Below are 17906 nucleotides of genomic sequence, written 5' to 3'. Positions count from 1 at the left end.
GTATTTTCTTGGAGTGGAAGTAAAGCAGTGTGATGATGGAATCTTTATTGGTCAACATAAATACATTACTGAAATCTTAGAAAGGTTTAGTATGGAAAAATGCAATATGGTATGCAACCCCATAGTGACTGGAACAAAGCTGGTAAGAGATGAAAATGCCAGGGCAGCAGATGCCAGCAAGTACAAGCAGATGGTTGGATGCTTGATGTATTTGCTGGCCACTAGACCTGATCTTGCATATTCAGTATGTCTGGTTGCTAGATACATGGAAAGACCTACTGAAATACACTTCTCAGCTATCAAAAGAATTCTGAGGTACTTGAGAGGAACTGTTGGCTATGGTATTTTGTATAAAAGAGGAAAAGAAATAAGACTGAGTGGCTGGTCAGATTCTGACTATGCAGGTGATATTGATGATAGGAAAAGCACTTTTGGCTATGTATTCATGATTGGTGATAATGCAATAGCCTGGTCATCTAAAAAACAGCCTATAGTCACACTCTCTACCACTGAAGCTGAATATGTTGCAGCAGCTTCATGTTCATGTCAAGGAATCTGGTTAAGAAGAATTTTGCATCACTTGAATGAAGAATAGAAGGAAGCAACTGTGATTCATTGTGACAACAGCTCTTCAATAAAGCTGTCTAAGAATCCAGTCATGCATGGAAGATGCAAACACATAGATGTGAGGTTCCATTTCTTAAGGGACTTAGCCAAAGATGGAGTTATAGAATTGAGGCACTGCAATTCACAAGATCAGCTAGCAGACATCCTGACAAAGCCACTGAAGCTGGAAACTTTCAGCAACTTGAGAACCAAGCTTGGCATTATTGACAAATAGCTCCTTGTGTAAACTGTTTCAGAGATTGTTCAGTTTAGGGGAGGGATTGTTGGGTGTTTAGTAGCTTTAATAATGATTAGAGTAATAATAGTTAGCTTTGCTAAATAAGTTGTAACGCAAGCTAAACTTCTCCATTGGATATTCTTACTATAAATAGGTATCCATCACTTGTAATTTTACATTGAATAATAACAGAAACTTTTTCCCTTACATTCCTTCAATTGCTCCAATTGGAAGTATGCTTTCCTTGTAAATTATCATCCGAGAGCAACGTAACTTTGTTGGGTATTTATAACCAATCTCCTTAACCATTTGGGTGCTCAAATCAAACCAAGCTAGGTCATCATCTTTTCTTATGAAGAATATTTCTCCCTTCGTCCCCACTCCGATGGGATAGCAAATGCAAGACAACGGTCCGAGAATGAAGAGTTTGCTCCACGATTCTGTCACCCCAGGTTCTCCTAAAAGTGATACGTGAAAAGTAGTCATCTTTTCATGATATGAGATCAAAGCAATAGACTCATTTAACACCACCAAGTTTATCCATGATGCTCTAACATCAAAACAATCATCAAAGTCTGAAGTTGTTTAATTATAACAAATTGGTCTTTAAATTGTTTAATTGCAACAACTTAGTTCTTTTTTAAAAAAAATGTACCGCTTAGGTCCTTTAAGTTATTTAATTGTAACTTTTAAACATCAAATAACTTACATTTCTAATATCAGGACTTTTTCAAATTGTTATAGTTAAATAACTTAAAAGGACTTAAGTGGTACGAAAAAAAACTTTAAGGACCAACTTGTTGCAGCTAAATAAGTTAAAGAACATAAGTGGTAAAAAAACATGAATTATCAACTTGTTACAATTAAACAAGGGTCATGCTAAGAAAAATGTAAATAGTATAAGTTTAATGTACAAAAACTTAAATGACATTTGATGTAATTTAGCCTAAAGATTAAGTAACTACCTACTAACTACACCCTGGGTTTACAATTAATCCTAGAAATGTGATAAATATTAACGAAACACTTTTTTTAAGAAGTACCCGGGATTATTCAAATTCTCTATTTTCGGAAACGTTATTTCTGGGATTAATCATCTAGGAAGAGTATATATAGGTCAGTAGCATTTAAAGTTGTGTGTATATATATATATAGACACACGTATATGGAGAATAAATTGATTAAGAAAAAATATTCAAATTTTTATCGTGTAATTTATACATGTTTTGTGTGTGTAAAAAGCACTTGATACTACTTACATGATAATTTATGAATGATTATGATAACTCGGCTTTATAGTTTAATATAGGATTGTTTACAATTTTTCGTATTTTTCCCAACGAATCAAGCTCCGTACTTGGATTTTACAACATTCATTCATAAGGATGGAAATAGATCGATTGAATTTAGTTAGATTTTGCAATGTCTAATTTTAACCCAGTCAAAAAATTGAATGTGCTGCTGCGACCGGTTACCTACTATGGACTTATTTTTAGGTTTGAGCATGAAATTTTTGAAAGTTGCTATCACCAATAAATCTATTTAAAAATCTATTCTACGTTATCGTTTTTAAATAAGTAATCCAACATATTTAAACATAACAACAATATAAATGCATTTGAAAAAAAAGTGTTGTTTACATATTAGTATTGGAATATAGTGAGAATAAACTAGAGTTAGATGATAGGTTACTTAGCGGTGACTAGAGTAGAAAGTTAGTTGGGGAGTTAGTTACTCTAAATCACTATAAATAAGTTACACCATTGTACTATTTTCACATCTTTCATTCATTTCTATTTTTATGATGACTCCTAGAGAAAATTACACAATCCACCTTTCCATTGCATTAGACTTAGAACCATAGAATTCTCTTATTCATAAGAATTAGTTCCATTGCTCATGCTTTTTCTCCTTTCTAATAAAAATGTAAGATGATGAGATGATTTCCAAAATAAAGAAGACTTTAGAGCTAAAAAAAATAGTTACAAATTTATTTACATTTAGCTCTCTCTATTAGTTTAACAATAATATTATTTAGAGACACATTTTTATGTACCTCAGCTTCGAAGATGTTCATAAATCTTTGGAGGGATTTTTCTCCTTCCAGAATTAGAGACTACATCAAACACACCAAAAACTCAAATTGACCACTTACAATGAGTCTCCAAAAAGAATACTCTCTTCGGTCTTATTTACAAAAGATATTTTGGTCAACAAAAATAGATGTATTTGATCCAAATTTTTAACCAGACACATCATCTTTTGTTAACCTAAATGTTTCTTGTAATCTTGTAAATAGGATCGGAGAGAGTATTATTCTTTTGTCCCTTGACATGTGTAACAATTTCAAAGGATCAAACCTGAAGTTAAGAACACAAGGAGTCTTGTAATTCTCTCCCAGTTTCACATAAGTGTGACAAATCAATAAAATATATCCATAGCTTTTTTCATTAGTCTACTAGATGCATGCAATATCTTCTTCATCTTTACGATTTCTGAATAGCTAGAAGAAAAGAAAACTAGGATGACATTGTTGGAACAAAATGTGTTTAACAATGAACCTTAAAGAGTTTTGATGATAACAAGGTATTAAAAATTGTAAATTGGACTAACTAATATTTGTTCAAGTGTACAGGACCATAATTAAAAAGTTACATCATCATTGGTTCTGAATGAGCAAATAAAGAGCAAAGGAAACAACAAAATTTGAAGCTTGGACGCTCCTGAAGGCAACTTGCTACTGAAGAGAAAAAGCGCTCCTGAAGTTAAGTCGCTTCTGAAGTAAGAATAGTGCTCCTGAAGAATAGTGCTCCTGAAGACAAGAGGTCAAGAAGTCATATCATCAGAAGCTGCAGAAGCTGCCTCATCAGAAGCCATTTCACCAGAAGCTGAATATCAACTGGATTTGCAAAGATTCAAGAATTGAAGAATTATCACTGCAAAAGCTGTCTATTGGATTCGAAAACACAACAAAGGATTAGTGGAATTTTGCAACGGTCATTTCAAAGGTGTTTGAAGGCATGTGTTTGCAATTTGGACGAAAGCGTTGACATTTGTACGAATTGTACAACCACGTTCTTCACTACTCTGTTTTGTGTCCACGTTACAAGACAAGAAAACATCTCCAGAATACGGCTTCGCCTGCATAAATGTTCCTTTGGATAAGGAATGGATTTCAAATTAGTTCTTCATAGGACAACAACCAAATCAGGCAAAAGATCAAAGGTGAAAGATCAAGCTTCAACAACGACTCTTTGGTGTGCTGACAATTTCACAACGTCTCTTTCACACCTCTATATAAAGGAGTGAAGACCTAGAGATTTGGTAATGCTGAACGACAGACTCTCAATATTTTTACAAGTGTCAAACCTCTGCTGAAATTGTTCTGCATTCACTTAGAATTTCTGTGTCTCAAAGTCATATCTTAGAAATTCTTAAGTCCATTGAGTCTGTATCTGATTTGTATTGTGAGCACCTCTGATTGTATATCAAGTGTTCAACCTTAAACAATTTTCTGTGTAATTTTGTTTAGTTAGGAAGTCTCTTGCAGTTGTGCTTGAGCAGGAAGTCTCTTAATTGTGTTCTTGAGCAAAGGAAGTCTCTAGCTTGTGTGCTTGAGCAAAGGAAGTCTCTTGCTTGTGTGCTTGAGCAATTGTAATCAGATATTACTCTTAGTGAAATCTCCTTGGAAGTGCAAGGGGGACTGGACTACTTCCGGATTGTGGAAGGAACCAGTATAATTGCTTTGTGTCGTTCTTCTTCTCTCTCTCTGTTTTATTCCGCTGCATTTAGATTCTGATTATCACTTCAGAAGCTGTCTCACTTAGCTTCTGATCAGTGTGTTCAGTTTTTAGGAGAAACGAAGAATTTTTCAAAACACAATTCAAGCCCCCCTTCTTGTGTTTTTCTCACCTTCAGACATGATTTTGGTAAATAGCTTATACAGTTAGCAATTGTCGTAAGTGTGAATGTAAAAATGTTTCTACCATAAAACATAAAGTAGCATATTTGCATTTTATAAAATTTTCCAGCACACAATTTCAGTCTCTCTATTAAACTCAAATTTATTCAATTGTTTACAAACTTTTTAATACATGAATCAATGGGTGGTGGGTAGACCTTCTTGGATGTTTCAACTTTCATGTGTGGTGACATGGAGATATAACGGGTGTAGCGGCCAAGGGAGTGACAGTGCGACTTAACGATGAGGAGAGAGGGGGGATAGGGAATAGGCAATGTCCAGAGGCAGAGAGGATGCAAATGCAACTAAAGAAAGGCGTTAGGAACCTGACGTAGCGATGTTGACTTACTTTGACCATAAAATTTATTTTTTTCTTTCAATTTTAAATAAGCAATTCGCGTAACAAAAACTCTTTTTTCTCCATGTTACCATTATCTTTGATTTGGTTTTGATTTTACTATTCTCTATCTTTTCTCCATCATTGTCTTTGATGTGCTCTCTTTTTTGAGAAATGATATTTGAACAACCATTTTTGACAACTTTTGTGATAAATTTCTCTCTCATACTCACATTACTTATTTACTTTTTCTCTCTATTGCTTTGGTTTTTGTGTCAGTACCTCATTTCCTTTGTAAAATTTTGCTTGTCACAAAGGTTGTCACAATATATGAATGTTCAAATAACACAACTCATTTTTTTTTATATTTTGTAGGCTTAACCAGGGACGGACCTTGGGGAGTGCAAGAAGCGCTACCGCACCGAGCCTCTAAAAATTATGGGCCTAAAAAAAAAATTATAATACTCATCCCCATTGAAAGAATCACAACAATTATTTCTTTTTCGCATAACCCATTCGTTTTCCCCGTTCCTACGACGTAGGAGTGACGTTCCAAACGACACCGTTAGGTAAATTTCACCTCTCTTTCACTTAATTTTATTTTGTTTTGTTTCGTGTTTAAAAGTTCTTCTGATTCTGATTTTTTAATGAAACTTAGCTATACAAAAAGAATTGCGATTTGATTTTACTGGAGCCTATTTTAAAAATAGAACCGAGCCTCCTATTTCATACGAACGGCCCTGTACTTAACATATATATATTTTATAGTTCTTTAAAAAAAAATTATAGCTAATTTTTTCTTTCTGGCCTTCGTTGCATGAAAAGTAATTCATGTTAAGTTAATTTTTTGGAAACTATTGCATGAGAATTCACAACTTACCGGATAATCAATTAGGATTGATTTCATTAAGCAAACATACATAAAGATAACAAAGCATAAAGCAAACAATAGTTGGATCGGGTAGCATTTGGGTGACATTGTGGTTGGTGATATTGGCCAACCAAAATGTCACAAGTGTCTTTCTTCTTCTTTTTCACAATATTTTTTTGTTCCTTTGTACACGCGTGACATTGTGGTTGGCCAATGTCACAAACCACAATGTCACACAAGTATTATCCAATGCGAACCTACAAATCGCAACTTTGAAAAACTACTGTCTATCAAACCAGGGCCGTTCCTTGCCAAGCGCAAGGAGTTCTACGGAGTCGAGCCTCCAATTTATGGGAGCCTCAATTATTTGTAGAGGTACAAGTATAATTGTTGGGATGTAGTATAATGTTTTCTTTTGTTACGTAGGTTCAAATCAAATATTGATAGCACTAAAAAACCATAACTTTTCATAACAAACAAATATAAAAATAGCAACAACAAAAACTAAACTATGATACTTAAGTTTGGGTTGCTGAACAACAATAATGTAAAATTAACCATAATAGATATGGCATGAGGATCACGACTAAGGCATAATTTAGAAAGTTGACTCAATTGGTAAGAAATTGACTCATTAATTTAACTTTCGTTGTTAATGTGGTGACCGATAAATAATTTGTAAGTACTTCCTCCGTCCAAAAATGTAAGTAAAAATTGGTCAAACACCATTTTATCCTAAAAAAATAGGATGTGAAAAGTGAACAAAGCGCAACCTCTATATGTAAGTTGTTAACATAATAAAATATTGGATTATTGTTTTTTTTAGAGAAAAATATTGGATTATTGTTGTTAGTGGGTATCAAACAATGTATCATTTTTGCACATGTTTTTCATTGAAGCTCCTAATAATGCCACATAAACATTTTTTTCTTGAGGTTGAATGTGAGACCTTTAATTAGACCTTAATATTGTTAATAGTTCTTATTTATAGATTATAGATTTCCTTCATGACATAAAAAAAAAAGATTATAAATTTCCTTGAGTCATGAATAGCGAAATACAACACCAATCATAATTATTTTGTTTTTTTCCTGAGGTTGAATGTGAGACCTTTAATTAGACCTTAATATTGTTAATAGTTCTTATTTATAGATTATAGATTTCCTTCATGACATAAAAAAAAAGATTATAAATTTCCTTGAGTCATGAATAGCGAAATACAACACCAATCATAATTATTTTGTTTAAATTTGGTAAAATAATAAATTTTAAATATAGAAACAATGGACCAATTTCAAATTCTCTATTCAAATATAGAAACTAGAAATTAATAGGAATATATAAATTCTAAATCATAGAAAAAAATAAAAAAAAATCTGGTATAATAGGAATACAACTCAATTCAATTCAAAAAAGCCCATAACCCAAACTCAACCCACTAATCAATTCCAACGGAACAATCCGAAAATTTCGTCTTCCCGCTTCCCCCCACTATCTCAAAATTTAAGCGCCTTTCCTTAATTACTTTTCCCACTTTCTTTATATTTCCCAAAACCCCCTCTCTCTTTCAATCAACTCGTTTCAGTCTCTCTCACCTCTTCACATCCTCTTCTCAGCCATTTTCATCATGGCTGGGAAGCGTGAATCTAGGTCAAAAACTACCATATCCGGCAACGCCGTTACCGCTGATTCTGTTTCCGGCGATGCCGTTTCTGTTACCGCCGATTCAACTTCCGGCAGCACTGTTCGTAAATCTAGGAGATTGACAAAGTCATCTTCCTCCTCCGGTGACACTGTTAATGTTGCTGCCGCTGCCGATTCAGCTACTGGTGAGACTCGTAGTAGATCTAGGAAAGTGGCGAAATCATCTTCATCCACTTCTTCCGCTTCCGGTGATGCTGTGAATGTCTCTGCTGATTCAACATCTGGTAATACTCGCAAGAAGCCTAAGAAGAAGACGGATCTGAATGCTGGTGTAAAGGAGGCAAAGAGTGAAACTGTTCCGATGAATGTAGACGGCGGTGATGATGAAGTTTCCAATTCCAATTTTGTCGGAGATCCAATTCCAATAGAGGAGGCTAAGCTGCGTTGGCCGAAACGGTATCAGGAGAAGGTATATTTATCTTTCTTTTGTTTTTTTGTTTACATGTTTTAAAGAATTGAGTAGTTGAAATTTGGACATGATGTGTGAAAATGCTGTGATTTACAGTTTGTATATGTTGTAGAATACGATGAATTGAATAAGTGTTGATGTTAATTTATATGTTGAAATTGAATCTATCTTAGAGATATAGGAAAAATAAAATAGATTTTGTATGGTTTGATTTTGACAGAAAAATTTTGTACATTTAAAAGTCCATTTGATATGAAACCGAATGAAGGAATAAAGAATTGTTAATTATCTATCTATGAAAACAAACATACATTATGCATGACACTCACATTCACATGTTGATGCAATAATTTGTAAAAATGAGAAAGATAAATGTAATTACATGTGCGTGTTTTTTCTATTGTTGTTAAACACTTTGATTAGAAGTGTCAGGTGCTACAAAATGAGAAATATAAATGTAATCACATGTGCGTATTTATTAGAATACGTATTTATTAGAATACGATGATTTAAATTTGTGTTTATGTTGATGTATATATTGAGATTGAATCTATCTTAGAGATATAATAAAAATAAAATATATTTTGTATAGTTTTTCTTTTGACAGAAAGATATTGTATAGTTAAAAGTCAATTTGATATGCAACCTAAATGCAAGAATAAAGAATTGTTAATTTTCTATGTGGGAAGACAAACATGGACATCGTACATGACACTTACATTCACATGTTGATGCCGGTAACAATTTGTAAAATGTAACACATGTCGGTATTTGTTGTATCGTGTTAAACAGTCATTGACATGTGCTTGACACCGGATGAGCTCACACATTTGATTAGATTTGTCGGTGCTACAAAGTTCATTGTTTTTGTTAATTTAATTATATTTTTAAGATTTTATTATTATTAATAACAAGAATAGTTTAATTCTGGTGATGAGTGATGACTGTCCAACTTTCAAGTGAAGTTTTAGAATATTGTGTTACTGTAATGGCTTTTGGTGTTGGAATTAACTTATTTAGGTGTATAAACTAATATTTTTGTATGCACATGCCTTGAATCATTAATTTGTTGATGATTGAACAAGAGTAGACACTAACATTCATAATGATTATTTTAATTACGGTTAATTTCCTTGATTATTGAAGTGGGTTAAATATTTATTTAAAAATTCAGAATGCAATAGCTTAGTCACACTATCATAGAGCATATTATGTAAAACCCAGAATGCAATAGCTTAGTCACACTATCATAGAGCATATTATGTAAAATCTGATGAACTTTGATCATTATCAGTTTTTAATTTTTAATTTTATTTTGTGATTTAGGAAAAGAAGAAATCTCGTTCAAGATCAATCAGGTAAGTTGTTAATTGTGAGAGTTATTCTTCAACAATATTGAGATATCAGCATATCCACATTGGATTGATGAATTTTTTTAATATTTTATTGGTGTTAAATGCTGTTTTTATGCACAACAGTGATGAAGAGGAAGTTCTTCTAGCTAGATGTCACTATACAGAGGCACAGGTTGATGGGGGCGTGATGTACAAACTTTATGATGATGCGTATGTGCAGGTGAGTTGGATTAATTGAGTATCATGTTTGAGTTTTCATTTATTAGTCTCATTTCTTGTATTTGTATACATGATCTTATAATTTTTTTTGATTTTCAAGAGAAAATTTTTTTCACTCTTTGCTACAACTTCTCCTCATATTTCCATATATCGCAGTAATAAGAATGCCTCATTGTTAAATTTTTCACTTTTAATATTTTTGCACACATGGCTGCAAGGGAATCATCTTTGTGTATGATATATTTTCTTTTAATATTTAGGGTGAGACAGATGATTACCATTTCATTTGTAAAATCGTTGAGATGTTTGAAGCAGTTGATGGAGGACTGTATTTCACAGCACAATGGTACTATAGAGCCAATGACACAGTAAGTCAACCACAATTATGTCTTACACACTTCATTGATTTTTTTGCTTTCTTTTTGAAATGAATTGTTCTTCATTTAGTTATAATACATTCCAATTTTACATTTCAGGTCATCAAACAACTAGGAAATCTCATTGAGCCAAAACGTGTATTTTTCTCAGAAATCCAGGATGACAATCCATTGGATTGTCTTGTTAAGAAGTTAACCATTCTCAGATTAGAGCTCAAGGTATGTTGGCAAGTTATCTTTTTATTAATTCACAAGATTAATTATTTTTCTAGTAATATTAAACAGGTAGGTAAACTAAAAAATTTGTATGTGAAATTTAGTTTGTCCAAAATTTGTAATTAGCTTTTTACTTTAAAATGTTGTTAATTAAATAACATCCCTTGATGTTTGAATAATGTTTAAATATGTAATTATAAACTGGTACAAAAACCTAATTACAAAAACTGGTACACTATTACAAGTACAAAACACTTTTTAAGTTTAGTAAGTAATCGATGTATGTGGTCTCTTAAAAAGCGTTTTTGTTTTATAATAGTGATAGAATGAAATAGTATTTAAAATTGTAGGGATGTGCTTTTTCAAAAACAAAAAAGAAGCTTTGGGGATGAAAAAATTGTTCAATTGCAAGAATTTTTGTACACATTATTTATGTACAAATTATTGTTCAATTTCTTAAATTAATTACAATTATTTAGTTTAGAGATATATTTTAAATTTCAATGTTAAACAAAATCTAAAGTAATAAACCTTATTTTTAATTATTGTAGTTCTCTATTCTAACTTATAATTATGTTCAATTGCAGAAGGATTTTGATGCAACGAAGGATGTTATTCCACCTTGCGATTATTACTGCGATACACTTTATCTTTTACCCTACTCCACATTTGTTAAACTACCATCGGGTTGAATTTTATCTTTGGACTTTTTGTAGCTTTGATTTTTATTTTTAATTAATTAATTTACAACTATTTATTTAAGTAAATTTTTTCTACTCAGAAACTAAAGAAAATGGTAGCGAAATATCCTCAACAATTTCAAATGATACTGAAGTGAATGCAAAATCTGAGGTTGACTCTAAAAGTGCAAACACTGATATTAGTGTTGAAAAGAAAAAACCACAGATGAAGTTGCTAGATTTGTACTCTGGTTGTGGAGGAATGTCAACAGGATTATGTCAAGGGGGGATTTTGTCTGGTTCAGATATTATCACCGTGAGTTCTACTTTTCTCTGTATACTTTGAAAAAGTCAACTGAATTCTTATTATATTGGACTTTGTTTTGATTTATTGTTTTCCTTTGTTTTTTTAACAGAAATGGGCTGTGGACCTTAACAAAGATGCTTGTCAGAGCCTTAAACTCAACCATCCAGAAACTGAGGTAATTGGATACTGTCCTCAGTCATGTTTGCATGTATGCATGTTATCTGTCCTGTATGCATGTATGTCCTGTTTGTTTCATTCATTTTGACAAGGTTTAATAGACATTTGAATCCCCATGTTGATTTTAACTAAATTCTGCTGATATGACATTTTTAACACAGAACCTTGGTGGTGGTAGTGATAATCTTGCTCAAATACACTATATTTTGAAATAGAGAGTATTAGTTCATGAACCATTTTGAAATAAAGAGTTGTCAATATTTTGAAAATAAGCATTTTGTATGGAAAGATGCATTTGATTTTACTTTATTTTTAATGTTGATAACTAAGAGCATTTCCATTGGTTTTCATATAGTCATTATTTTTAATGATGATACTATTTGATTTAAGAAATTCATTACATTTTAATAGAAAATAGTTTGTCATAACCTTTATACTTTTAAGTCACAACCTTTACACTTTTAAAGGCAAAAGATACTCTGTAAGTGTTATGAAGATCTTTCAAAATTTCTTATATAACCAACTCTAAATTTATGGAGTTTAAAGTAAGACGCAGTACACTAAAATTAAATTCCATGGTATTATAATTAAAAACTTGATCAGAGACACTCATGTGTTAGATTCTCTGATGATAATCTGCACTGAATGTAATATACATGATATGATATGATAATCAAGCGGTTTCAAGGCTGATTCTTACACTTGCACATCATAAATCAGGTTAGAAATGTCAGTGCAGAACTTTTCCTCTCGTTGTTGAAGGAGTGGGAGAAGCTTTGCAGTTACTTCTCCTTAATTGAAAATTTTGTGCCACATGAGGAATACACAAATCTTTTTAATGAGGAAGATGAAGAGGAGGAAGAGGATGATGGCGCTGCTGAAGAGAATATTGACGAAGAAATATTTGAAGTTTCTGAAGTGCATGATGTACGTTATGATGATAAGGAAACTGGACCTGGATTATACTTTAAGGTATTCAATGATTACTTTGTCTATTTCTTTTATCTGATTCTAAAATTACTGTGCTTTTTGCTCCTTTTCCTAGACACTCATTTTGAACATTTTATACTTTTTTGTGACAAACTAGGTTTCTTGGAAGGGCTACAATTCTGATAAAGACACTTGGGAGCCCATTACTGGTTTGAGGTCAGCTATTATATTCCCAAAAAAGTCACATTAGACAACTTGTATATGTTTTTGAGTTTAATTTTTGAAGAGATGATACTGTTTTTGGAAGTGTGTAAAACTGTTTTTGAAATGTTGGACTGTTATTAAATAGAATTGATTTTGCTTCAGTTTTATTTTAACTTGAAGACACAATTTAAAGTTGACTCTGGAATTATTATTCTCTTAATTTTATTATTCAACTTATTTTTACTTGAAAGTATCTAAACCTAAAAACTTTACATTTAACCCACGTTTAAAAATTATATATATCTGACATATTTCATTCAAAATTAATTATTACCACCACTTTTGCAAACTATTAGCGTTGTCATTGGATAGTGGCATTATAGCGCTAAAGCATAGCAAAAGGTGAATAAATTGTTATTGTTTTGTCATATGTTATTTAGTATAAAATGTTGCCAAATAGCTGCTATTGCAGTGCTATTTTCTGATATCATAGGTGAATTTGAACAAAACGCTATTTTGTGATCAGCAAATAAACACTGACTATCATAGGTGAATTTGAACAAAAAACACTATTTTGTGATCAGGAAATAAACACTGACTTTTAGAAGCAATATTTCATTTTGAAATTGTGTGAATATTTGCAGTATGATGTAATGTAAATGATATCAATCATATTGCAGTGATTTTGCATTATTTAATATCCAAATGTTGAATGCTTTATTTTAGTTTTCATTGTTATGTCATTAATATTTTCTTAGCTGAATGTGTTTTTGCCGTGTATAGTTTTAATTAACTTAGATTTTAATATTGATGTATTTGTTTATTACTTGTATCCTGTTGAGATTCCCATTTGTCTATTACTTGTATCTTGTTGAGATTCCCATATCTCATGAACCTTGTGTCTTGATGTATTTGTTTGTTACTTTGGTTCAAGCCTTGATCATTTTATTTATACCTATGCATCAGTAACTGCAAGGAAAGGATTAAGGACTTCGTCACTCGCGGCTTCAAGTCAAGCATCTTACCATTGCCGGTAATTTTCGAATTATTTTTGTAAAATGTCTTAAAAACTAACACGTTTAACTTCATAAATTTGTCCTTTGACTTAGGGAAGTGAAGATTTTTAGCTAATCATTATATTCTCTAGGTGCTACTAACTATTGTTATCATGTAGGGACATGTGGATGTAGTATGTGGCGGACCTCCTTGTCAGGGAGTAAGCGGCTTCAACCGTTTCAGAAACTATGCTAATCCTTTGGACGATGAAAAGAACAAGCAATTAATGGTCTTTATGGATATTGTTCAATACCTTCGGCCTAGATTCACATTAATGGAAAATGTAGTTGATCTTCTTAGATTTTCAGAAGGCTTTCTAGGAAGGTATGCATTGGGCCGTCTTGTTAAAATGAATTATCAAAGTCGGTTGGGAATTCTAGCTGCTGGGGCCTACGGGCTTCCTCAATTTCGCCTTCGTGTCTTTTTATGGGGGGCCGCACCTTCAGAGGTATATCTACTAGTGTTTACTGCACAGCCATAACTTCATTTTATTTTTAAATTCTCCCATTATGATATTGTTTTTAGACCATGTACTCGCATTAAACTAATTTAGTTAACATCTTCAATGTCTTTCTAATTATTTAATGGTCACTATTGTGTCTTTTTTTTTTTTTTTTGTAACAACCAAGAACAAATGCTTGTTTAGATTAGCATGAGAGGTATACGTTAGTTGAGAATGTGCATTTTGTTTTATATTTTGTTATGTTGAATTTTGGAATTCTGCATACTTTGCAGAATCTGCCTCAATTTCCACTACCAACTCATGATGTTATAGAAAGAGGTTCTGTACCTGTGGAGTTTGAGGTATGTGTAAAGTGCCTTTAACCCTTTTTTATTGAAGTTATCCTCCGTGTATATAAGGAACAGAAGATTTGATATGAAGGATGTTAATAATGCTTGTAGGGTTGTTTAGTGGCCTATAGCGAAGGACATACTGCCCAGCTGCAAAAAAAACTCGTGTTAAACGACGCTATTTCAGATCTGCCTTCAGTATGTTTTATTCTTTTTGATTTTTTTACTTCGTAGTTTTTTTTGTCCTCATTTTTTCATTAATATAGACATTAATGATTGTTTTTGTGACATGTATTCAGATTGAGAATAATGAAAGTCGTGATGACATGGAATATGGCGGACCTCCTTTGACAGAGTTTCAAAAGTTTATTAGATTAAGCGAAAGTGGTATGTTCTTATTCATTAATGTTTTTTTGACATAGAATCTTTTGTGCCTTTTTCTTCACAACTTATATTTTAGAAGTGGTAGTAAACATGAAATTAGAGCTCTTTAGATGGAATAATCGTGAATTTGATATGTATTATCCATCCACATTCTCTTGGTAATATTATGGTTTGCTCAAGAATGCTGCAAGAGGTTTGAATGGGGATTTTTTTGAATAGTGAAAATATGATATTTCATACACAGCTTTTTCATGTGAATTTACTCTCCAAAGTAGCAATTTTTTATTTACTTATGCAACATGCAGAGATGTTGGGTCGTTCAATTAAGAAGAAATCTTCTAAGTCCCTGCTTCATGATCATCGGTCTTATGAAATGAATTCTGATGATTATCAACGTGCATGTCGAATCCCCAAAAGGAAGGTATATGTTTATCCTTTATGTTTTATTTGACCCAGTTTTATTGCTATAGAATGTTTGAGGTAGTTCTGTTAATACAACTTTCAACATGTTCCATTATATTTGTTGAAATTCAAGTGAGACATTATTGGGTTTTTTGTGAATCTTAGTGTGCCGGGATGTTAGAGTGTGTTAACATTTTTGTATTATTTGCTAACAATGACTGCTTATGTGTTAGGGAGCATGCTTCAGAGATTTACCGTGTGTTCGTATGCGGAACAAAAAAGTTGAATTGAATCCTGATGTGGAGCGTGAATTATTGCCTTCAGGAAAACCACTGGTAACAAACGTTTTACTGTATTCCTTTTGATCCCATTTTTGCCTGTATATTTAGAGTGAAGAGAATCTGTGATGATTTTGATTTTACAACACTAGTAATTTGACTTGTCATAAACAAGAACCGCATTTAAATATTTATGCTCATTATCAAACATCATCCTGTACATTCAGATTTATGAAGTTTTTAGCAAAAAATGATTTCAAAAGAAAATTATCAGCTTTTGCATTATAAATTAATAAAAGCAATATAACAAATATATTCTTGTAATTTGATTCTTTAATTGTTATTTTAGGTTCCCAACTATGCTATTTCTTTTGTGCGTGGAACTTCACCACTGTAAGTTTAAACAAAAAATAAGTTTGGTTTGGTATTCTAAAGGTGTAGTAGAATGCCTATGTTATTATTTAATTTATAATTAATTTTCAAAATGCTTTGTGTTGGTTTAATTTTAGGCCTTTTGCTCGGATATGGTGGGACGAGACTGTTCCTACTGTTGTCACTAGACCAGAACCCCACAATCAGGTATATCTTAACTTTGGTTTTGGCATCTCTGAATTTTTCTATTAGATTTGCTCCTATATTTTTGAGTGATATGAATATCATGTTTGCACCTTAAAATATGACATCCCTTATTTATTTTTTACTAGAAAATTCTGCATCCAGAGCAAGATAGAGTGCTATCCGTTCGCGAAAATGCTAGATTACAAGGTTTTCCAGATTTTTATAAGCTATGCGGATCTGTCAAAGAAAGGTAACTTTTGCAATCTTATTATCTTTCTATAGTCATATGGTTTATATTTGTATAATGGAGCAAAATTGAAACCAGATTTTGATTGTCTATATGAATTTGAACACTAAGATCGCAAACTGATTATTCCAATAGTTCAATATATTCACTGCATTAATGCGTGCAATCTCAAACAACAATGAATGATGAATCTAATGTATTGTACAAATGTTATTGTAAAGAAATTCCCATGTGACGATGATTGTTAGTTTTTTAAAGCAATTATTAAATCCATAGATTCTTTGTTAAATAATTCTCCTGAAAGTTTTATAAATTGTTATGCCAGGTACATTCAAATTGGGAATGCAGTTGCTGTTCCAGTTGGTCGTGCTCTAGGATATTGTCTTGGCCTTGCATCTCAGGGTGCTTCTGTTGATGGGCCTTTGTACACGCTACCTGATCATTTTCCCAGGAAAAAAGAACAAGCTTCTACTGCGGCATCTGAAGAAGTCGTGCATACTGCACCTTGAGTTTGTGGTTGGATGATTGTATTTGATCACTCTCAATAGACAAATTTGAGGGAATGTGATCATCATTGTTTTTCAACACTACTATTCACAATTTTTTTTTGTAACACTATTTTGTTTAGTGTTAATTTTGAAGAATTTAAACCATATGATATTTATCTGGAAGTTATCTTAATGAATTTTGTTATCTGAAATAGATGGAATATTTGTTTAGTTTGATGAATATCGTTTTGCATGTAGTTTCTTTTGTTCCACTATGTGTTAAGTGTCATGTTTTGATAGATAAGTGGACCATGAATTTAATTGCATATTGGATGCATCACGATTCACTATATAATTTTTTTTATCAATAATTATGAAGTCTATATCTTTTGTTTCTTTATAAAAATAATTATGGAGAACTAATTTTATTCCTTGTTTGTGTTATTCCTTGTTAAGTTATTATGTTTTTATAAATACGTTAAAAGATTTTTTTGATAGAAACATGTTAATGCATTTCATTTAAAAAAATAGTTTGGATATGAAAATATCTTTAAACATTATGTGATTTATTTTTGAAAAAATTATAATAGTTTACTTATTTCAATAATAAATTTTGAAATATTGTTAGAATTTTTAGTTCTTACTGATCATTGTCTGTAGTATATTCTGAATTATAACAATTTTTTTGTGGGAAATATACCATAACAATTTACGAACGGTATAATTTGTGGGAAATATACCATAACAATTTACGAATGGTATAATTTTGCTTACAGGATCCTTATTTATGAAGTATATTTTGTATCTCACTACTTAATTTTGACTTTATAACTCTAAGAATATGGTTTGAATCTCACCGTACATTGGCCATTAATACGACTATTACTAATAAAAAAAATAAAAGATTTCTTTAACCATATTGTCAAATTGTATCCTCTCCCTCCCTCTATTTTATTCATTTATTTATCTTTTCTCACTATTGATCTTTTCTCTGAAATCTAGAGAGAAGTAGATACAATTTAGTGAAAGAGGGAGAAGGAGAGAACGAGGGAAGGAGATGATCCAAATCCTCTTATTGTTGGATTTGAGGATTGAGCATGACCTTTTTAA

General features: G+C 31.9%; 1 protein-coding gene across 1 annotated transcript; it reads left to right on the top strand.

Moving 5' to 3' along the window:
* Positions 1 to 7581: 7581 nt before the first annotated feature.
* On the top strand, positions 7582 to 17008 carry LOC146918539 (DNA (cytosine-5)-methyltransferase CMT3-like). The gene is made up of 21 exons (XM_085720180.1): positions 7582 to 8126; positions 9453 to 9484; positions 9605 to 9701; positions 9961 to 10068; positions 10177 to 10296; positions 10881 to 10980; positions 11075 to 11289; positions 11390 to 11455; positions 12178 to 12429; positions 12545 to 12603; positions 13558 to 13624; positions 13766 to 14095; positions 14383 to 14451; positions 14551 to 14637; positions 14739 to 14826; positions 15129 to 15244; positions 15459 to 15560; positions 15853 to 15896; positions 16013 to 16082; positions 16208 to 16311; positions 16634 to 17008. Exons 1-21 carry the CDS (start codon positions 7641 to 7643, stop codon positions 16815 to 16817), a joined length of 2796 nt encoding a protein of 931 aa, XP_085576306.1. The 5' UTR covers positions 7582 to 7640; the 3' UTR covers positions 16818 to 17008.
* Positions 17009 to 17906: the final 898 nt, after the last annotated feature.

Source organism: Medicago sativa, chromosome 6 (genome assembly GCF_051527215.1).
Source record: "Medicago sativa cultivar Bolivia chromosome 6, Bolivia_mono, whole genome shotgun sequence".
NCBI lineage: Eukaryota > Viridiplantae > Streptophyta > Magnoliopsida > Fabales > Fabaceae > Medicago > Medicago sativa.
This window is presented reverse-complemented; position numbering and strand designations above follow the sequence as displayed.